The sequence below is a fragment of the Pezoporus flaviventris genome, unplaced genomic scaffold (genome assembly GCF_033815535.1).
Source record: "Pezoporus flaviventris isolate CSIRO_AGI_PZ_B2104156 unplaced genomic scaffold, CSIRO_AGI_Pfla_v1 ptg000005l, whole genome shotgun sequence".
In the NCBI taxonomy this organism is placed as follows: domain Eukaryota; kingdom Metazoa; phylum Chordata; class Aves; order Psittaciformes; family Psittacidae; genus Pezoporus; species Pezoporus flaviventris.
The window spans coordinates 3,976,387-3,998,251 of record NW_026892553.1 but is presented as its reverse complement, the minus strand read 5'-3'; the positions used below and the strand labels follow the sequence as shown (position 1 = coordinate 3,998,251).

General features: G+C 47.5%; 1 protein-coding gene across 1 annotated transcript; it reads left to right on the top strand.

Annotated features, from left to right (window-relative positions):
* The first annotated feature begins 518 nt into the window (after positions 1–518).
* On the top strand, positions 519–21,474 carry IRS4 (insulin receptor substrate 4). Its single transcript, XM_061445717.1, has 2 exons — positions 519–4,249; positions 20,645–21,474. Exons 1-2 carry the CDS (start codon positions 757–759, stop codon positions 20,647–20,649), a joined length of 3,498 nt encoding a protein of 1,165 aa, XP_061301701.1. The 5' UTR covers positions 519–756; the 3' UTR covers positions 20,650–21,474.
* The last annotated feature ends 391 nt before the right edge of the window (positions 21,475–21,865 follow it).

Here is a 21,865-nt window from a genome sequence, read left to right as displayed (position 1 = left end):
CAAGGGGCTAAGGCGAAGGAGACGTCAGCCGGTAGCTTAGCCGCTGATTGGCTGCAGAGCCTGCCCATCTCTGCAAGGCCCCGCCTTCCGTCTTACTCGCGCAGCCGAATACACGCCGCTCCCCGCCTCCGCCATCGGTGTGTGTGAGGCGCGGATTGGGTAACGGCCCTGCCGCTCACCCGCCTCTCGCCAATCAGCGCCGGCCACGCCCCTTTCCCCGCTCACCCCTCTCCACCGCGCGGGAAACACCCCTCTCGCGCGCGGCTCGCCCGGGGCTGCCGCCTCCTCCCATTGGCTCACTGCGCTGCCCATCCGCCGGGGCCCCCGCGGAGGCCGCCTCCCCACCGGCTCTGCCCGCTGATTGGGTGGCTGGGGCAAGGCCGCCGTTTCCTATTGGCTATCCCTCTTGTCACTCCGACAGGCCTCCGGGCCGGCTCCCCGCTGGCCACCGCACCCCCCCTCCCCCCCCCCCTCACGCCTCAGCGCCGGGGCCCCGCCCCCGCCTCCCTCCCGGCGCGCGCCCCCGCCCTCCGCGGGGTCACGTGATGTTTTCGCCGTGGTGCCGCTGAGGCCGCCTGCGTGAGTGCGAGTACAGCCGGACGCGGTGCGGGCGGCGGGAGGGTGCGGGCGCGCAGGCACGGCCCGGTACGGCACCGCCCGGCCCCATGCGCGGCTCGCTTCCCCGGTGAGCGCGGATCTCCGCTGCTCCGCCCGGTGCCCCTTTCCCGGCTCTCCGGACCCTGCCTGGCCCCTAAGATGGCGAGTGGGATGAATGGTCCGGGCGGCGGCGCGGCGGCCGGGGGCGGCGAGGAGGAGCTGGGCGCCCGCCACACGGGAGGCGGGGCCGTGCCTCAGCAGGCGCCCGGCGTGTTCGGCTCGGCGGCGGGCGAGGGGGAACCGGCGGCGGGCGAGGGCGGGCGCTGCCCGTCCCCTCAGCCCCACAACCTGCTGCTGCTGCTGCGGCGCTCGCCCAGCGCCTCGCTCTGCCTGGCGCCGGAGGCCGCCCCCGTGGCGGGCCGCAACGTTCCGGCGGCGGGCCGCGGCGGGCAGCCCCCCCCGGCGGGCCGCGGCCCTCCCCCGCCCGCCGCCGGCGAGGACGTGAGGAAGTGCGGCTACCTGCGGAAGCAGAAGCACGGGCACAAGCGGTACTTCGTCCTGCGCGCCGAGAGCCACCTGGCCCCCGCCCGGCTCGAGTACTACGACAGCGAGAAGAAGTTCAAGAGCAGCCTGCGGGCGGCGGGGTCCGGCGGGGCGGGCTCCCTGTGCTGTCCCCCGCCCAAGCGGGTCATCCCCCTCTACCAGTGCTTCACCGTCAGCCGGCGGGCCGATGCCAAGCACAAGCACATCATCGCCTTGTACACCAAGGATGAGTACTTCGCTATGCTGGCAGAGAATGAGGCAGAGCAGGAGGCCTGGTACCAGGCGATCAGCGAGCTCATGAGCCAGAGCAAGAGGGGCTTCCTGGAGCAGGAAGACCACGCCGACCAGCAGGTGGATGAGGATGATGAGCACTACGGGGCAGCCCTGAGGCCTGGCACCGTCTTCAAGGAGGTGTGGCAGGTCAACGTTAAGCCCAAAGGGTTGGGACAGACAAAAAACCTGACTGGAGTGTATAGGTTGTGCCTCTCCAGCAAGGCCATCCACCTCGTCAAGCTGAACTCGGAGGTGCCCTCTGTCCACCTGCAGCTAATGAATATTCGCCGCTGCGGACACTCGGAGAACTTCTTTTTCATCGAAGTGGGCAGATCTGCCTCTATTGGGCCTGGAGAGCTCTGGATGCAAGTGGATGATTCGGTGGTTGCCCAGAATATGCACGAGACTTTTCTGGACACCATGAAAGCTCTAAAGGCCTTTGCAGAGTTCAGGCCCCGAAGCAAAAGCCAGTCTTCTGGTGGTGGTAGTGGTACGAATCCCATCTCCTTCATCACCACCAGGAGGCACCTGGGCAACCTGCCCCCCAGCCAGACAGGCTTGCAGAGGAGGTCTAGAACTGAGAGCGTTGCTGGAGGGACTCCTCCTACCACCAAAAGCAGCAACTCGTATCGCTTCAGAACATCCAGCGAAGGAGAAGGAACCATGACCAGACCTTTCAGGTCAGTGACTGGGAGTCTGATCCACCTCAATACTGCGAGGATGAATTTGGGCCGGCAAGAGGGGAGCGGAAGGTACGTGAGAGCTGCTTTCAGCTCGTCTTACCACACCAGGTCTGCTTCACTGCCTGTGTCTCACTTTCCCTCCACTACAAGTCCCATCAGTGTTTCTTCCAGTAGTGGCCATGGCTCTGCTTCGGACATGCTGACCAGGCCTTCTAGCTCCTCTGTTTGCGGTTCCCCGAGCGATGGGGGATTTATTTCTTCTGATGAATATGGCTCCAGCCCTGGAGACTTCAGGTACTTCCGGGTCCGGAGTAATACACCGGATTCCCTGGGAAACACGCCACCTATCAGAGAGGAGAACTGCCTGAGTGAGTACATGTCCATGAGTAAGCAACAGGTAGATGATAGCTCAAGAGATGATTATATGGAGGCTGAAAAGTGTTTCAGGAAAAGAACTTACTCTCTAACAAAACCAACTTCTGTAGCAGTGCAGCAGAAGACAACGCAAACAGCTTTGTTAGATGAAGACTCTGCAGGAAATCATGGACGATTGCTTTACTCTGAAACCCCGAAATTGAAAGATAACCATGAGTTGGAGTACAGTGATGCAAACCTCGATTCCATATGTAACCAAAGTAGGAGTAAAGCCAGGGATGATGGGTACATGCCCATGATGCCAGGAGTTGCATCTTCTCTATCCAGCAACAGTGATTACTTGCCAATGACTCCTAAAAGTATGTCTGTTCCAAAACAGATTAACAATTCGTGGTCACCGTCTCAGGTTGACTCCAGAGGATACATGATGATGTTTCCGAAGGCCAGCTCCTCACCTGTACGCAGTCCTTTAACTGGATTTGTTTCTAAAGGAAGTAATGAGAAAATTGCCAACAATGAGTATATGGATATGTCACCTGGTAACTCAGCTCCAAAGCACCCCAGTGATTCGAATTATATTCACACCGCTTCCGTTCCCAAAGGTTTTAGTTCATATTTTTCTTTGCCCCGAAGTTTTAAGGCATTATCAGGACAGAACGGTGACCACAGTGAGTATGTTCCAATGTCTTCACCTGGAAAACTCTTGTATGGTGGACCAGAAAATGTAAAAGGGGTCAGCAGTGAGGCTCTGGCTAATGGCATCTCTAAACTGCCGGTGGTGAAAGGTTCAGATGAAGGACTTGTGCAAAATAGGGCTACCAGGCCCACACGGCTCCCGCTGGGTACAAGAGGGAGTAACACTATCCCCAGAATGTATGATCGTACAGTTCCACCTGAGCCAGCGAGTCCTGGTGAATACATAAATATCGATTTTAATGAAAAGGCGAGTAATACTCCGTATTCCTTATCTGCAGAAGGATCCCCATCATCTCTAGGCTCAAGCAGTGACCACAGGCAGTCCCCGCTTTCTGATTATATGAGCGTTGACTTGGATGTACAGTCACCGAAAGTGGCGAAGGAACTGTCCAACTCTCTAACAGATATTTCAATTTATGCAAGTTCCAGTATTCCTAGAAACCAGCCGAATCCTGATTATGCCAGGCTCTCGTTCGGTACTGCTTGTGTGAGCACCGCCAGTAACAGGACTGATGACTACACGGAGATGACATTCAACATGGCAGCAACACCACCTCGACCATTCGCTGCCGAATCTGACACCGGTGTAAAGATTGACAGCCCTTCTTCCATAGTTAACAGACTCTGCATTGTCGATCGATATGCTGGTAGCAGTAGCTTCCCTGTTCCTAGCTCTGAACCTCCAATGGGACCGAAAGTGATTCGAGCCGATCCTCAAGGCAGGAGGAGGCACAGTTCTGAAACATTCTCTTCTGCTGGGACTGTGACAACTTCCTCCTCATTCTTTACTGATAGTAGCAAAAGACACAGCTCTGCCTCATTTGATAATGTTTGGTTAAAACCGGATGAAAACATTTCTGATGGTCAGGAAAGCAAAATGTCCAGGGACACCTCAACTGGATTTCAGAATGGCTTAAACTACATCGCTCTGAATTTACGCGATGATCCTATAAGCTGTGAGGCGAGTACTACAGCGCCAACTTGCCACCTCCAAAATGGTACTTCAGGTTTGGACAGTGGAGCTTACGTAAGCATAGACTTCAGCAGATCCGATGGACTCAAGTGTAACGCTGCGAGAAAAGGTTGGTAACTTTAAAACCACTTCCCTTTCTTGCTTGCTTAACTGTAGGAGTGCTAAAATGTGGTATTAAGAGCAAGGTAAATGTTTCTTACAATCTTCTGTATCATTCTAGTACAGCATTCTACCCACTGAGCCACTATGGAAGGGGACCTGGTCCTTGGCCTAAAGGATGCATGTGACTTTTCTAGGCAGTTAGAGCTGTTACCAGAATGCCATCAGCCTTGTTTTTTTATAAAAGAATTTTGCTAGTGTAACTGTTAATCATATTTCATACTGTGTATCCTTGTCCCGAGGTTATGGTAGCTCTTTTTTTCCCTTTGCTTTTGCTTTTCTCCTCTTCCCTTCTTACAACTGACTTCACTTTTTTTGGTGAACTTGGTATTTTGTGATTTGTGTCATGGGTGGGGAAAGCTGAAAATTGCTGCATTAGGCGTAGACATCAAAATTCAGGGCTTAGTTCTGTTCTTTTCATACATGTAGGTGAAATGCATGGTTTAGAGTGTTTTGTGTGCAGGTCTGCCCACGCTGATGGAGTTTAGTCATACGCAAGCAGACCTTGATTATTTTCCCCTTGAAGTGTGCTCCTTTTTGCTCTGGTCTCCAAAGTACCCCTGTAACCTCTGGAGAAGCCATCTCCCCCTGGCTGGCTGGGGTGGTGGGGGGCTCCTGCAGCCTGTGCCCTCTACCTTCACCAGTTAGTAATATCCAAGTAGCTGAGCCATAGCCCTTCCCTGCTCTGCAGAGGGATCTGCCTTTTGCATAGCAGGTGAGGAATGCCTGTGATCAGATCAGGCTGCGAGCAGTGTGTTCCAGGTCTGAACCTTTAGAGGGAAGCTGTTAGCTTTCAAGTGATCAGTGCTCTGACCCGGTTTAAGGCAGTGCTGTTGGAGGTGTGCATAAAAAATCAGGGTGTTGGGGGTAGGGAAAAGATGATGGGAGGAGGAGGGACACCCAGTATGATAAGCTGTCATGGTGGGAGCAAAAACCAGTAATTAGCTGTTAGTGGTACTCTGTGTGTCCACCGCCTGCACGGCAGTGTTTGTGCAAGCACTGCATTGCCCTGTAACTTGGGAAGCATAATCCTCCTTCTGGTGTTAGTGACCCACTGAACTCCTTACAGTAAAGCACCCTCCCGGATAGAAAGCTGTGTGTGTTGGAAATGCTGTTTTCCTTTCTGTGCAAATGTATGCGTAGTCAATAATTGATGAGTACTAAGAGGAAATATTTAATCGCTGTTGGACATTGATACTTGTCTACTTCTCTGTCAACAGGGAAGGCAGTAAAGGGGCCAGCTACTGCTGGCTTCTTCATTCTTAACTACAGTCTTAAACACCAAAATGACTTTTTTTCCTAGTTTCACTTTAAAACTCAGTGTCTAAAGGCAGAAGGTATTGCAGGAGCTTAAAATTGTGTAGCCTTTAATAGTGGAAGGTATAAGCCTGACTCAGCTCGCATGCCATTTGAAGTCTGGCAGCACTGCTTGGGGCTGCTCAGAAATGTGTGGTTTGCCTCAGTGGTTTTTTTCCTCTGCTTTGCTTTGTTGGTTGGAATCAAATTTAGAAGACGTTGAAAACTGCCAGTCCAAGAAGTGTTTTCTTCCAAAGTTAGTCTTTCAGCACCTCAGAGGTTTGTCTGCTAAGTCAAAGGCACTCTGGTTGCTGTAGCTGGTTTGTGATTATTTCTTTAAGCACCCCCAAAGACACCAGAATTCCTGCTTGATCTTATTCCCCTCATGACTACAATCTGTGTAGTAAAGTAAAACTTACTAAACGGAGAGGGGCGGGGGGAAAACCCCAGAGGTTATTTCCTTTCAGCTGTACTGTAAATATTACACTTGAAAGTATTTTTCAAGAGAGAATGGGTTTATAAATTGTATTTCTAGTGAACATTTTGCTTACTACTGCTACAGCAAAATACTTACAGCCCTGTGCTTGGGGTTTTTTCCCCCCTTGTCTTTTACAAGTTGCAGAGGGGCAAGGGACTTGCTGTTTTTCACCGTGATGTAAAGTTTTCTGGAAACGAAACATGAAGTGAAAGAAACTGTGCAGAAAAACATGGGCTTTGGCAGGAAATTAAGCATGAAAATAGTAAGAGTTTAGGTTGGTGGTTGCTTTCTAGTCCTAAAAAGAGAAACAAAATTAAAAATCACTGCTCCCAAACAAGGCCTAGCAGCTTTAAATAAAATATTTCTGGTATATGGTAGGAGAGCAGGGGGGGTGTTCACTTGTAGGTGGCTTCTGGAGGGACAAGCAGATTTTGGAATAGTCCAAGGCTAAAAGTAGCTCGCCAGACTTGAATACAGCATTGGAAATTGGTGGTGTATATCTGTTCCTTAGTAATGACTTAAAATTCTGGATGATAAAGGTACCATTTTCATTCACATGGTAAATCGCGTCTCTAAGCTATAGCAAGTATGATTGTAGAAGTCTCTATTCCTGAAAGAGCTTAACAATTTCTGCTTCAATAAAGCTTTTAATATTTAAATTTTTTCTGTAGTACAGAAAAGCACTTTCATGTTCCATTTTAAATAGTGGAAATGAAGCTTTGCTCTTAAACCTCTTATACCCTGAAGAGCTGTAGTGTGCCTGTGTGTAACTGATGGTTTTAATACTTTGGAAGACTTAGGGGAACCGAGTGCTGTCTTTTCTTCCCCTCTGCATCCCACTCTTTCAGTCCTTTTGCCTGAAAAATCCTCTGTGGTTAAAATCAGTCTTAAGGAATATGTTTAGCAGATGCCTTTACCCTTTCCTTCCTAGAAAGGAGCTATCCTATAGCTACTGAATTCTTTCAGGTAGAGAACTTTCTGTCTTTCCCCCTTAACTACAGTTTTGCTGGAAGGAAAACACTTCCCAGCTCCATGTTGTTTGCTTTTTTGTTTTGTTTTCGTTTGCTTAAATGGGATATTGTGCTCTGTGACTCAGCTGTGTTCTGGCTGCTGAGGGGGGTAGCGTGATTTCCAATGCATCGCTGCCCCCACATTGTAATTCCCAGACTCCTCTCGGTTCAGGTTCACTGATGTGAATCAAACTTTTTGTTTTTCCTTTCTCCATTCGTGACATGGATGGGGGAGTGGGAGGGCACTAATGTGAAATGGTAAACAGGGCTGTCTTGTTATTAAACTTTTATTTCAGGTTTAGGCAGAATTGAGCTGAGGGTTAATGTTGATAATGATGATGATAAAAAGCATATAAGGTTCTGATTTTTAGTGTTTGAAGTTGAAGGAGGTCATTAGCAAAACAGTTTCATCACAAAATTGTTTCACAATATTGAAGCAAGCGGTTTGCAGTTTTGATTACACAAATCTGAGTCATGAAATTTTGTGCTAGGAGTACAGAACACTAAAGCTACTTCAAACAGGGCTTAGCTAATGTATACCTTGTTATTGGACCTTGTAGAAACTGGGGAGGATAATGAGAATGGGATGGCAATAAACTGCATAATGGGTCCTGTATAATGCAGGTTTCTTCAGTCTTAATTAGAAACATTCAACCTGCAAAGATACCCTGCACTCCAAAAACAAAACACACTGTTCAGAGTAAATACAATGTTCAGCTTAATGTCGGGCCACCTATTTTACACCCACTCTTTAATCTTATCTCTACCTGATACTCTAACACCATGCTAAGATATTATTTCAGAAGGTCTCTAAAGTGTGGGATTATAATTTAAATGTTCCTCACTTCTTTAATCTCCTTCTGTGCTACACTTGGCACGAGTGCTGTGTTCGCTTTGGGGAGCTGAGGGGATGGAAAACAAGAAGAGCTGTAAAGCAAAACTTGTGTTCCAAATTGTCCAGTTGGTAACTTGCATGTTTCAAATGCAAAATCATTGAAGAATATAATGGACAATGTATACTTTGAGAAATTCAGAAGCTGGAAGTTTTAGCTATTACTAATATAGTAAATTACAGTTCGTGGGATACCAGGCAAATAACTGCCCCTTTTGGGTTTCAGACTAGTGGTTTTTCAAAGTTTGCTTCAAACTGAGGCTCTTTTGTATTGGCAGAATAGTTAAGGCCTGGGCCCATTTAAAAATAACTTGAAGAACCCTGCTGGAGCACATCCGAGCGCCCGTGTGTCCTGCATCTTTGAAGGAATGCTGGGGTAATAATTCTTTAACACAACACACAGATCCCAAGCCATTTGAATCTTGCTGTAACAGATGCCGCTTGAACAGTCTTGAGTGACTTACAGCTATGCTTAAAAATACCCAAGGTAACTTTCTGGAGTAGTATGGGAGCTGCTGAAGGCAGAACAGCTTTTTGTCGTGTGGCGTGGGAGTGAGCTAATTCTGACATATTTGACCAGGAATCGGTTGGGTTTGACTTGTGCTTGGGTGAGGAAAGCTGGGACAAGAATGTTCCCCTGCCGTTGAGAGAACACGCTTGTAGTCAGTGTTGAAATGCTTCTGGGAATCAGCTTCCCAGACTTCAAACCCATGGCTGCAGCTGATGGTGACACATGTCTTTTTTGGAAGTCTAAACCTTTCTGCTCGTAGCTGTTCTGTAGGTTAAAGCATGGCTGCTGGCTGGGCACATGGAGCTCTGGGAGTCACCTGGTGCCGGTTCATACTGCTGCCTTTTTGAAAGTCTTTTGGTGAAATCTTAAATGCATTATTACCCTTTTAGTTTTCCCTCTAAAACTTCATTCACAGCTTCCCTTCCTCCCCCAGCGTCTGAGGGCCCCTTGTTCCCCATCGCCAGGGGTGGGCGGTTGGAGTAGCAAGAGGCAGGAGGTTTGCAGCTCCTACTTGGTCTTTCCAGTGCCTGTATTCCAGGCTGGGATTACTGGGGTGGTTTGTCGCGAGGTATTTCTTTGGGGTTTTTTGTATGTCCAGTGGCATGTTTGGGTTTTTTCCCCTCTGCATATGCTCTTTTTTTTTTTTAATGAAAGGATCTTTAATAAAGTTTTCTTCATACTGATTGCTGGGGTGGGGTATACCTTGAGGTTTTGGATGGCACTAAAAAGAGCTTATAGTACTGTGTTGTACCTTGGTGTGTGTTTGTGTGCGCTCTCTGTGGGTCTGTGGTGCTCCCAAAACCATGCTGAATGGTGTCCAGTATGTTGATTGTGCTAACGAGTTTGTTTTTCTGAGCAGAAGCAGGAAACAAACTCTACAATTTTAAGTACTGTTGTGATCAGATGTGGTGTTCCTCACTTAAAGGAAAATGGAGTGATAAAACTGAAAGGCAGGTGAGCAAGTCTGCTTTTGTGGAGCCTGGGGATGTATTATTACCACTGCTTTGTCCTAAAAATGTAGCATTATCTTATGCCACATCCTTCAGTGGTATGTACTGACTTGGCTGGAGAGCTGTCCCATGGCCCACCCTGCAGATTTGCTCTTTGACTTCTTTTCACGTTTAGCATTTGCATGTTAACAGCAGTGCAATGATCAAGTTGCACTATTGTCTTACAGGTTAAAGCAATGACTAGGAGAGCAGGAAAAAGCATGTTCTGGTTTTAATCAAGGCCTGCATCTCGGTAAAGGTCACTCGGCTTAGGGACGGTTAGGATTTAGTTGAGAACCTTGATCAATAGGGATTTGTGACATACTTGAGGGCAGAGGGAAGACAAAGGTAAATTAGCCTGACTCATCAAAGGCATCTCAGAGGTGTTGCTGAGTATCTTACCTAAATGATCTTGAACGTATAAGTGTTTGGATTTGCGGAGGTTTTGCTTCAGGTGTAGCATTACCCCAAGAGCAGCAGTGTAGTAGGCTGCTAGCAAGGATTTTCTGCCCTGGTCTAGTCCTGAGCTGTATCTCAAGGGGCAAAGGCTGCTTAACTTCAAAACATGACTTTCCTATTAATTTAGCTATGTGGTCGAATGCTAACAATTCAGACTGCTTGTGTGTGTGTATATATGTATGTTGTGTGCCAGTGATGTGTGAGTTAAGTGTAAGGTCTAATCCTTTTTATTCTTCTGAGATGAAAGGGTTTCTGAAAGAGATGGCTTACACTGAAATTAATGTAGTTAAGATTTGGCTGTGATTCCAGGGTTGGTGGATGATACAATTTAATGTGACTCAAGAAAATGAAAAACTTTAAAATTACTGCTGAAAGGTGAACAGTGCTTGTGTTCACTGTGTAGCATGTGTATATTATGAACTTAAACATCAAACTGCATTATTATTTAGGGCATAAAATAGGTAAGAAGCGTTTTCTTTTTGCTAGGATATGAAAGGCTCATAAATACGCTACCGACTTGGAGTAAGGTTTTCCTTTCAGTAGAACAGGATTTTGTGGAATGACTGAAGATATCAAAATGTTTCTTTCTGTTTCTGAAAATCATGGGAAATGATACCAAGGAGTGTGCAAGTAACCTGGTAAAATTTGCTTCTGAATTTAGAGAGGCACTAATGAATGATATCCCCCTTCCAGAGGGAATAGTGCGATTCTGTTCCTATGCTCATGCCAAGCCCGCTTGCTTTATTGTTTGTGGCTCTTGCTGAACAGCTGAATTTGCAGGATGACTTTTTGTGATGCTGGATAGCCTGAGCCTGAACTGTTTTTCTGGGGAACTGGTGCTGCTTTCGCACAGATCTCTTGGCCTTCCAGGAGTCTGGGGAGTTACGCGTGACCTTGAAGCAGATGCATGGTTAGATAAATGAGAGCCTATTGCATACCAAACCTAGAGAAGGTATTAATGTGAACCGTGTGATACCTTACTTGTGTGAAACCGGTTTAGCTATCAACAGGCATTAGTGTTTCGGTGTCTTTTGTGGCACCTTGTTGACAATTGGGCCAAACTGGCCAAGACAAACCAGCAGATGGTGCAGCCTTTGCTTTTCTGGTCTGGGTCCTGGAGGCTGGTTGCAGGTGGGTTGGCCGAGGGCATTCTTCAGCACAAGGTGGATGCAGGTAAAACATCCATCAGTACAGATGAAGGAACGTGTTTTAAACTCTGTAAGTCTAAACCAATGAAGTTTCTGAAGTCTGAACCAATATGGCTTAAGGGGCAAAAAGGAACTCTTTGCTATATGGATGTTTGGGTGGGTTTTTTTTTGTATTTTAAGTTAGGCTGTTAGAAAACTTTGTAAGCTGTTTGAGTTTGCAGTAGGAATATCCACAGCTGAGTTCAGACTTCCCGAATATTTGCTTTTTGTCCCTGTGACACCTTGGGAGGTGCTTGCCACCTGTATTTAACTCCATGGTGGGTTTTTTGGGGTGGGGTAGGTGGGTTTTTTTGTTTGTTTGCTTTTAGAACAAGATGTTTTTAAATGGCAGATTGTGGTGAACAGGAAATCAGTTAGAAATGAGGGAAAAAATGAACAGATCTGATCTTGAGCTCATTCAGGTGGTATTATGACAGTGAGTCTGTTAATGAAAGCTTGTTGTTCCAGACATGATCTCTCCTCGCTGCAGAACCTGAACAGGTAGGCAAGATGGAGGTCCCTGTACCATGCCACAAATGTAAATGTGTTGGTCCCTGTCCTTAGGAGCTTGCAATTTAAAAGATGAAGCTAAGGAGATGGATGAAACTTAATGTGCTGGGGTGGAGAGTGAGATAGAGATCAAGGCTGCTGCCATTGGCAGAGTGAAGATAAGAGCCAGCCTGGAAGAGATAAAAGTGGTTGGGAGAGAGGAAGCTGGTGGAGGCACTTGGAAGGGTATGCACACAGCAGGGAGTGATGGAAGGTAGCGAGCTATAAATACAGTGGTTGTAATGGTTTAAGTGACTTGAAAAGGATGAGGTAAATGTCAGAACACCGGCCAGGATATTAATCTTAGTAAGAGGAATGTGGGCCAACATGTATCTCCGAGTTAGGAGCATGTCCTAGTGTTTACTTCTCCCTTTTAGACGTGGAATGTGATTTTTCTCTTTTCTCATTTTTTGTTTTCTTTTTCCTTTCTGTAAGTCAGTTTTCCTGCAGCCATGTGACTGGTGGATTTGGTGCAAGCAGGGTGCAGGAACGTGTGCTGGACCACAGTGCAGCATCCCCAGGCTGTTAGTGTCACATGGACCTGCATCCTCTCTTCTTTATGAGACTTTGATCCAGAAGCAGCTGGGGTGATGGAGCTGCCTTGGCACTACTGCTGGTTCCTTCTTGATGTTGCAAGGGCTATTTTAGGTGGTGTCTCTGAGTTTTGGGTAATCTAGCACTGGGGAGGAGGCAGCAGCATGGCTTGAGAGGTATATTCACCTCTAGGATTTGTAACCAGCATGTTGTGGCATTTGCAGCCTGGCTCTAGACAGGGAAGTGTGGATGGCACCCACTTATCACTGCTGTGGTGTCCTGCTGAAACTGGAGTGTGAAATGATGGCTGAGACAGGAGAAAGTCCATTTATTTCTGTGTGGGTAGATCAGGTTGGGCAGGCACTGTAGTGGTTGCAGTGAGTCTGGAAGTGGTGGCAGCAGCAAGGCTTGATTCACTGTTGAGGGTATAAGCGATTGAAATATTGATGTTGATGTGTTCCACAAGGAAATGCCAAACGAGAGGTGCACGCTGTTGATTACAAGTGGTCTGTGTGGGCAGTTTAACTCTGTCCTTAGGAGCTCCTGAGCTGCTCCTGGAACCTGAAGGCCCTATCCTTGGCTCTTGTGCGTGTGCTGTGATTTGAGACGATCTCGCTCCACACACGCAGTGCAACCTGAACCTTTCTTCTTCCCTGCATAAGCCAGGGGTTTGGGTATCCTAATGGTAATGCAGACTTAATCTGATAATTAGAGAATGTGAAAAATGGGTGTGTGCCACTACTGTGTGTGTGGTAGCAGAAGGTGGCTGATGGCAAAGCTTTATTTGGCTTCTTTTGTGTAGGCATGCATGGGCAGAAGGTAGGGCAGAAGGTAGGGCTGAGGAGGGAGTAACTGCTTGAGTATGTGGCCATGTAGTAAGTTTCTGCCTTTGACAGTCATTTATGGCAGTAGAAGTGAAAGAAGAAGGTAGCACTGAATGCTTCCAAGCAACAGTGGCTGAAGTGGTTGGGAAGAACTGGAACAGGTGAAACTTCCTGTAGGGAGGAAAAACCTTATGTAGAAAGGAAGTATGAGGAAAGGTGAGGAGCTGTTTGATTAGCCACGAGTGACACTGGCCTGTCTCTTAGTTGTGTTCGTAAGAACAGCTTGGCTTGCTCCAAGGGAAGACCTGTGCCTGCAAGCAGACGCCACCCAGCAGAGGAAGAGCAGGGCAGGTATAATACTTTCCCACAAACATACACCCAGCCTCTGATTTATTTTCTTATTTCTTTTCCTTCAGCTTGGGGGATTTCCTGAGCCTGATGTCATTTGTCGGATTTATAATCCTTTATGGGTCTTTAATCCAAGTACTTTTCCAGTCTCTCTTTGATCCCGCGTAAACTCATGCATCCACAGCAGCCTGTGGTCAGTCAGGCAGGGCATGCTGCGCAGTCCTCTCTGGGTCCGTTCTGGACCCTGCTCCATAGCAGCTTTGTTTGGCAGCCCCTCGGTGGTGTACTGAAGAGGTAACAAGCCCTATCTTGTCTCTCCATGCACTTAGGATGGTGTAGGTGCTGTATCCTCCTCTGCTGTGCATGTAACCAGCGTGCTGTCAGCAGCTTCCTGCACCGCACACAGCAGGGACCTGTGAGAGAATATTCTCTTTAATTTCCTGATATGTCCAAATATTTCTCTGCAGGCTGAAGGGACCTTGCTACCCGGCTGTTCCTCACCAGCAGCCTGCTTCACACCGTGCATGAGTTTTATTGCAGTGCTCTAAAACTCTCCAGTTATTCCAGCTCCTTTTTGGCTATGATTTACCTATGTTTTCTGCAGCTTAGGAGGTCATTTGTGGAATGCTGCACACTTGCCTTCAGGGTGCTTTCAGAAAAGAAGAATCTTTTGCAACTTGAAAATCCGAAACTTTGTGTGATTTTTAAGTAGAGAGAGGTTGATTCTTTTAGTATTGTCTTGCTGTATTGTAATAGAAATTTAGCTTAAAAACCATCCCCAAGCCTCTCAGCACCTTCTTGTCAAGCTGTCCAGTGCAATTTGAGTTGGCATTAAGACCCTGCCAAAGCTGCATGCAAGTTTCCTAATTCTAGGAACAGTATCAGTAAGAGATGAAAAGAGGGAGTGTGCGTAAGGCCTTCCTAGAAACAACGCTACTGTTTATTAAAACAGAGAAAGAAGCCACTGTTGCAAAAGATAAGGTGTTTCTGCAGAGGGAATAAAAGATGATCTTGAAGCAAAGGAGAGGTTTTTTAGCTCATGAAATTGCTCAGCACTAAGAACAGCAGAACCACGTTTTGAATGAACAGTTGTGGGTAAAGATTATTTGTGAGAGTAACTTTGCCTTCTCAATTTTAGGAATACATTTTGGGAAGGATGTGTTATTACCAGTCACGGTGTTTAAATAATTCATCCGGTGAAGAGGGCTTCACGAAACAGGTTTTCTTAAAACAAATGTTGCTGCTTTGTTTTGCTTGTGGGAAGTCAGTAAAATCGTACGCACAGAGTACATCTATCAGCTCAATTTTGAGCATGCTTAGCTTGTTGAATGAAGTATGTGGAGTTCTGCTTTCCTCAAATAACACCACTTGCCTCTAGCAGGCTATGCCTTTAAAATAAGACCTCAAAGAAACAGAGCAATGATACAGGACAGTAACTATGTATTTGGTAAGATATGGGGTAAAAAAAACCCCAAACCCATCACTAATTCATGAAGAATTCATCTGGGCAAATGACCTTTTTCTCCACAACCTGCATGCCATGTGTAAGGCCTGAAATGGAGCTCCTTGTAGTCCTGCCCTGTCCTGGTAGTGGGGACATGGTGCTTTTGGAGGCACATGTCGTGTCTGAGGTTGCGCAGGCATTTCGTGCTTCCCTGCATAACAGGAACATTGCATGGCCACGTGCACCAGAAAGTCTGGGGCTGTTCTCCTGCTTCTGATGTGTGTAAGTCAGATGAATTCCCATTTCCCCCTAACCTGAAGTTCAGGAAATGGAGAACTTCAGTAGCATTCTCCAGAAAGCATTAAGCCGTCTTAGTCTTTGACGTGGAGATTTTAATCATTTAATTATCTTAGATTAATATCTCGTGTAAGCAAAGCTTTTATCCTTTCAGGAATCAGTTGCAGAACTATGTCAGTAAAAGCCTTTCCTGTAAAAACAGATACTGTTTAGTACAGATTTCTTTGAGAGAATCGGGATTTGTCTGTAACGGTCTTAAACACTCTTGCTTTCCTTCAAAGCCGCCTGACTTGTATGACCTTAACTCAGATGCAGGGCACGAAGTGTAAATTGGATATATTCTCACCTGATGTGTTTTCCAATGGAACGCACTGGGGTTGCAGCCCAGTGAGTTCAGACTAATCTGATCCTCTGCCCCAACTTCCATAAAGCTGTAGGTTATTTTAGCATAGAGAGCTTGCAGAGCACTTTGTCAGCGTGTTCCTTAATGTGAAACCAGACGTTTTGGAGCAGTGCATACTGCCATCCCATTTTAAATATTTGCCCTCTTGGTTTCTCTTCTGCCTTTGCGATCCTTTTCCTGTGATTGTTCCTCCGAAGGGCTCTGGCAGCTCTGTGTAGCTTTAGAATCTGATCCCATCTTCTGCTGAGGAATTCAAATGCAATTGTGTAACGAAGAGAACGTTGTTTTAATTGTCTGACCTTCATGTATTTTGAGAGGTGATCTGTGGAAATGTCCGGATGCTTCCTGGACCAGTTTCCCGTGTTAAATGTGTGTAGGAAGTGGCATTTATGTTGTTTTCTGTGTTCTGAGGCAGCAGAGCTCGGTTTTGAATAAAGGCTGAAACTTTTGTACAGTGTCTGTTAATGGAGCTGAAGTTTGAATACATGGAAAAGCTCAGTGTAGGGTGCATTTCTAGGCTGCTCCAGCAGTGGGGGGGGGTTCTGGGTTCAGGTTTTTGTGGCTTATCTGTCATGATCAGTGATCAGATGTTGTTTTTTTGGGTAGACTGAGCAGATTTTCTTGGAAGAGCTCGTGACAGTCCAGGAACAGCCGTGTGCTTACGCTGCAAGTGAAGGTTATCTCCCGGCTTGTTGCGTCTCATCTGGCCACTGGGTTTTGTTTGGTGGCATTTACGCTTTGAGGGTCTGCTGGGCTGTGCTGTGGGCATTGTCCCTCCCTTCCCAGCCAGTTTGTATCTCACAATTGGTTTTCCTTTTACAAGAGTTATTTCACCCATTGCTGACAGTTCCTTTACCCTTCAGTCAGTGTTGAGCCAAAGACACGTGGTATCTGTAATGAAATGCTGATCTGGTTTTTGGTGGTGATCAGCAGTCCTCATATTTGTACTATTAACATAGAAAAATGTTGGTGATGAATCTTACATTGTGAAGACTGAAATAAGATCATCCAGCTTCACAGAAGCTGCGTTGTTTTCTTTGTGCACATTGTGTCCTCATCTGCTCTCTGCTCAGAAGATCATAGAATCCCAGACTGGTTTGGGTTGGAAGGGCCCTTAAAGTTCCAACCCTGTGCCACAGGCAGGGACACCTTCCACTAGAGCAGGTTGTTCCAAGCCCCACTTGAGCACTGTCGGGAGCCACCAAGGAGCTTAACGCATGAGCACTCTTGCAACCTTGCTAAATAAACCCACGTCACTTCTGGAGGATCCTCCTTGCAGCGAGGAACTGCAGAGGTGGAAATCCACAGATTAGCTCTGGGTATCAACAGCACAACAGACATGGGCCTTGTTCTTGCTTGTGTTAAACCCATTTTACACCTCTTTGACTACTAACTTTGCTTGTGGTGCATGTGTGGTGTGGTCAGAGCTGGCTGCAGGTGCCTCTCCAAACAAAAGCAGTGCTCTGCTGTCAGCCACGTTCCTGCTCGCTCCTGGCAGGCAGCTGAGCCCTAGGAGACCCAGTCCAGCGGGTGGTTCAGCTCAGCTCTGCTGTCTGGGAGGATGTGGCGGGGGAAGCCCCATCAGTGGGAGCTCATCCAGCTTCATCGGTCACGTATCGGTATTGGGGCTTCTGGCTGCGACCACAGAAACTTCCCTGGCCCTGCTGGAGACCCTGCGTGCCCCTGGGTGTGACATGGGATTTCTTTGGTGCCTGGAGCTCAGTGGTGGAACAGGCTCCTCAGTGCACTCGTACAAGTGGTGCTGGCTGCAGATGCCTTGTGGGAAGGATCTCGCAAGACCTCAGTCTCGGCTTAGATTTCAGAGGGAAGTGTTTTTTCTTAACGTGGTCAAGTTTCACGAGTTCCTTTTTGCCTTTTCTATCTTTTAAGTCAATTTCGTAGCTATATATACATACACATGCTTGATGCTTTCAGCAAAGAGCTGATGACTCAGGGCATCAGCCAGCTGCACCGCTCCGACTGCAGGATTGAAATTTCCAGCTCTAACAAGGGGATTAGGGAAGTGGTGACAACCAATAACTCCAGTTCTGAGAGACTCGAGGCTTTATGAGACTGTTACCAGCTTGCAGGTAAAGTTTATGTGAAACTCCCCTATGTTTATTTACACTTCCCACAATTCTGTTTTGGCTTAAAAATGAAGAGGAAACACGCTGAAGTGGAATTTGTGTGCGTCCCATGATTCTAAACTGAGATGATGTTTAACAAGTAGAGTTTTGGGACGAGGGATGCTGCGGGAAGGCCCTGAGCTTGCCTTTATGCTGGTTTAATGCTGTGTTTAAGGCAGGACATCCATGGGTTTTATCAGTTGTAGCGAGGCTTAGGTGGGGATAGTTTCTTCTGGTTCCTGTGTTAGTCTGGCCTCTGATTTGAGTTACCTGCTGAGCTTGTTGTGGAATTGGTTATCGTGCTGCCTTTGGAGTTAGGCCAGGCTTGTTCACAGAATCAGGCTTAGGAGGTAAGCAGGTCTTTGCTCTTAAGCTCTTCCTCATCTCCTCCAAGTATCTTGAACATAACTCTGATTAAGCTTCCAGCTTTTGAAGTGTTCACGTTTCAGGTCTAGGGTTCTGCCACTTGGGGTTGTCTGGTTCAAACCACTGGGCCTTTGCTCTTCAAAACGTTTTGGGGATGTGCTCGGAGAGATTAGAATAACTTGTCAAACGGCTTTCAGGTGTGCCTTGTGTGTTAGGCGTGGAGGAAAAATGTCCTGACAAAGGCAGAGACAGGTTTTGAAGTTCCTTTCATGTAAGCTTACAGGTCCACAGCAAGGAGAGGGTGGGGGGATGCTGGTAAATGTTAATTTTTCCTGAATATAAGTTTAATGTAGAAGCTTTAACTGCTGTGATGCCTGACGTGCGTGCACGGTTGAGGTGTGATTCACTGCCGGCTCTGGTGCCTATTTCCATCCTTTGGTCCTTTTTCTAAAGAGGAAAGCTATTTCAAAAATACTAGCTTCTCTTGGCCTTTGTGAAAGCAAAGCCATCCCTAACCACATCACGCTCTGCACGCACCAGGCAAGAGCTTTTTGTGGTGATCTTGTGATGCCTGTGAAATAATACAAACGGAGATCCTCGGCTCGCGGGTGTGTTTTGGCTGCCGCCTCCCTGAATTGTGGAAACCCAAGTTAGTGCCGTTTATGAAATCACTGTGGATTTGAAAGATGAAACTCGGCAGCCCGGCTCCTGGTGTGGGCTGAGTGGGGATGAAAGGGAGTTTCCCCTCGAGTGGAAGGAGCCCTCTGTGCTTCTGCACCATGTCCAGCTCCACCACGGTCTCTGCTTCCCTGTCTCTGGAGCAATGGGCAGGCTTTGCCCGGCGCTGGGGCAGTCCCAGGGGCACGGAGCTCAGCTCAGCTTTGTTCTTTTTGCTCCTGGCTTTTTTCTTTCCTTTCTTTTCTCTTGTGAAGGGCTGGTATTTTTAGCTGGACGGAAACCAGCACTTCTTCAGCTCAGGGTGGAGTTGGTGTGTGCATACTGTATGATGGGTTATGCAAGTAAACATACAGGTTTGCGTTATTACCTATAATGCTTGTTCTGTAGGTGTTCTGCAGCGTGTTCCTGGGGTAGAGGCAGCAAAGCACTGTGCTTCCTTCAGCAGTGAGGCTCAACTGAGTGCCTTGTGACCCTGCAGCAGAGCACGGGCAGGGTTAAGCTCTGAAATACCTCTGTTGATTCCAGCAGGCCATGTTGCCATTGCTGTGCTTTATGATGGAGCATTCTCCAGTTCTCCTCAGGGGCACTGAGAGAGCTTGTGCTGCGTGGCTTTGAGGGGAAAAGTAGACTACATAAATCTGTGTTGCTTTCTGAAGATTGAATCTCTTATGTAGCTGTTGTTTCTCAGTGAGAGCAACCTGCTCTTCTGTTTGGTCAAACCTTGAAGAGAAGGTGGCCAAAGCCACCTGATGGGCAGAGAACAGTGCCCTCAGGCTTGGCCAAGGGGATGGAAGTGGTCCCATCAGGACTGGGAGCCAGTGTAGCCTGGTCATTTGGCTGATAGTACTGCTCCACACTTAAAGTTTGTGTTCACAGTGGCTCTCTACGGAGCAGAAGGGGCTTTGTAGTGAGCTGAAACCCAGCTTCTTGTGTGCTCCTCAGTCTGTGCTCACACGGCTGCAGGAAGCTTCACATCCTCTTCATCAGTTCATTCTGTCGGGAACCTTTTGAGTCACCCTCACCTTGGCACGTGCATGGTTAACTGCAGAGCTGCTGTTCTGCTTCAAGGTCCTCTTCCCTGGGTCCATTTCTGTCTCATCACCCAACAGTATTTTCCTCTAAGACAAGATTGTATTTCCCCCTCCCTCATTTTACCAAGCACTCTGTGTTTTGCCTTTTCCAGTCAGCTTGAACCACTGGTTTTGCTGACAGCAGTGAAGGTGGCCGCCTGCCATTGCTGTGTGCTTCTGTTGGCTACCTTGAACGAGAGGAAACTGTACTCTGAGGTGTTTCTTGTTATAACTAAATTAAGCTTCTTCCTGAAAAGTTGAGGCTGGGGCACGCAGCTGTCATGGCTTGCTGCTCCCTGTTTGGAGCTGGCGTTGCAGGCAGTGTTTGCATTGCAGTTCTGTACCTGCTGTCAATGGCAGCGTTTGCCACAGCCTTAATTTCACCTGGGTGAACAGAAGGGCTCTGCGTTCATCCTGCGCCAGTGCTTAGGAATCACCCCTGCTCTGTGTGGGCAGAGGCTCGAGGGCTTGGTGAGATGGTGATGGGTGGCTGCAGGCTTTGGTCCTTCCCACCAGGTCACAGAATCCCAGACTGGTTTGGCTTGAAGGGACCTCAAAGCTCTTCCAGCTCCAACCCCTGCCACGGGCAGGGACCCCTTCCACTAGAGCAGCTTGCTCCAAGCCCCTGTGTCCAACCTGGCCTTGAGCACTGCCAGGGATGGAGCATACACATGCCAGGTTGTGGCTGCAGCAGCTCCTCAGGGCTGGCTTCAGGATCCCCGAGCCTGTTGCCATCTGGAAGCATCCCCGGGCTCTCTGAGGGACCCGTGCTCTGCACTCCTGCAGTGGATAAGCGCTCTGCATTCTCCTCACTAGAAGACACTTTATTTCCAATATAACTTGCATTCAAATGTCACTGACTTATTTTTTCCCCTCCTTCCTAGACTGACTGCATTGCCATGGAAACCATTGTGGGAAGAGAAGACTTTTCTGCTGGTAACTCCAGAAACTGTGTGGTGCTTTTGGAAGCAAAGCTCAGCTCCAGCCGGCTACTTTCATTTCCACCAGCACGGACATGGACACACATCCTTTTAATTAATTTCTTTTCATAGACATCAGCTCTCTACAGTTGAATTAATTTGAATTGAGATATTTTTTTTGTCATAGCTGTGCTTTGGTGATGGAATTTGGTCTTTCATGTCATATCGATTTGGGAGGCAGCGTGAATGCTAATAGGAGATCCCTGTGTGCCCCTTTCTTCCCCCTGCCTCTCCCGTTAATAATTGTTTTTATTTATATTCTGAGAAGTCAAAGCTGGTTTCTGGTTGTCTGTTGAACATGGGGGCTGCTCCTCCGGTACATTAACAAGTGGTTAGCTTAAAACACGTATTGTTTAGGAATCTTTTGGCAGTTCTGGATCTTTTCAGGTGGCCGGGCAGAAGCAGGGGTGCATGGAGGCATGGATGGATGGATGGAGAGGTGCACATCAGCTGGGGGTGACCCCAGGCACTGATTGGGTCTGGAAAGGCCTCTTCTGCCTTTTTTTTTTCCCCTCTCTTTATTTAAGGTTTTGCTTTATGGTACAAGAGGTATTTCTCGATCATAGGCTAGAGTATTCTAACTCAAATGTCTGTCAGAGCTTAAACTGAGTTACTTTCTTTGTTTGCTCAGAATCTTGGTATGTACAAGGTAGGATTAATGGGCTGGTTGTCTTGTAAATTGTTCTGTTCTTACCCTCGAGATGCTTGTTTATAAATACGATTGTGTAAAATGAGGTTTCTGTTGGTGCATTCGAATGGGGAGCTGCAGGGTTGGACCCAGCGTTTGTGACTCCTGCTTTATACTTTTCAGCTGTAGCTTTCTGAAGAAGAACCACCCTGATTGATCTTATTTTCAAGCAAAGTCCCATCTTAAATCTGGGACGATTTCTGTTCTTCCTGGCATAATGGTGGGGGGGAGGGAAAGGTGGGCTCATCAGCTGTTGTGTCCCACTCGCACAAAGGTGAGCGATGACCATGTGAAGTAAGCCCTGATTGCTCTACAATTTAAGTGCTTCACTCTTGTACTGATTTATTTTTTGGGGTGGGGGGTGAAATGAGTTTTGAGCACTGCTATAGAGTGTGACACGAGGTGTTGGTACGTGCGGTGTGTGATGAAAACCACTG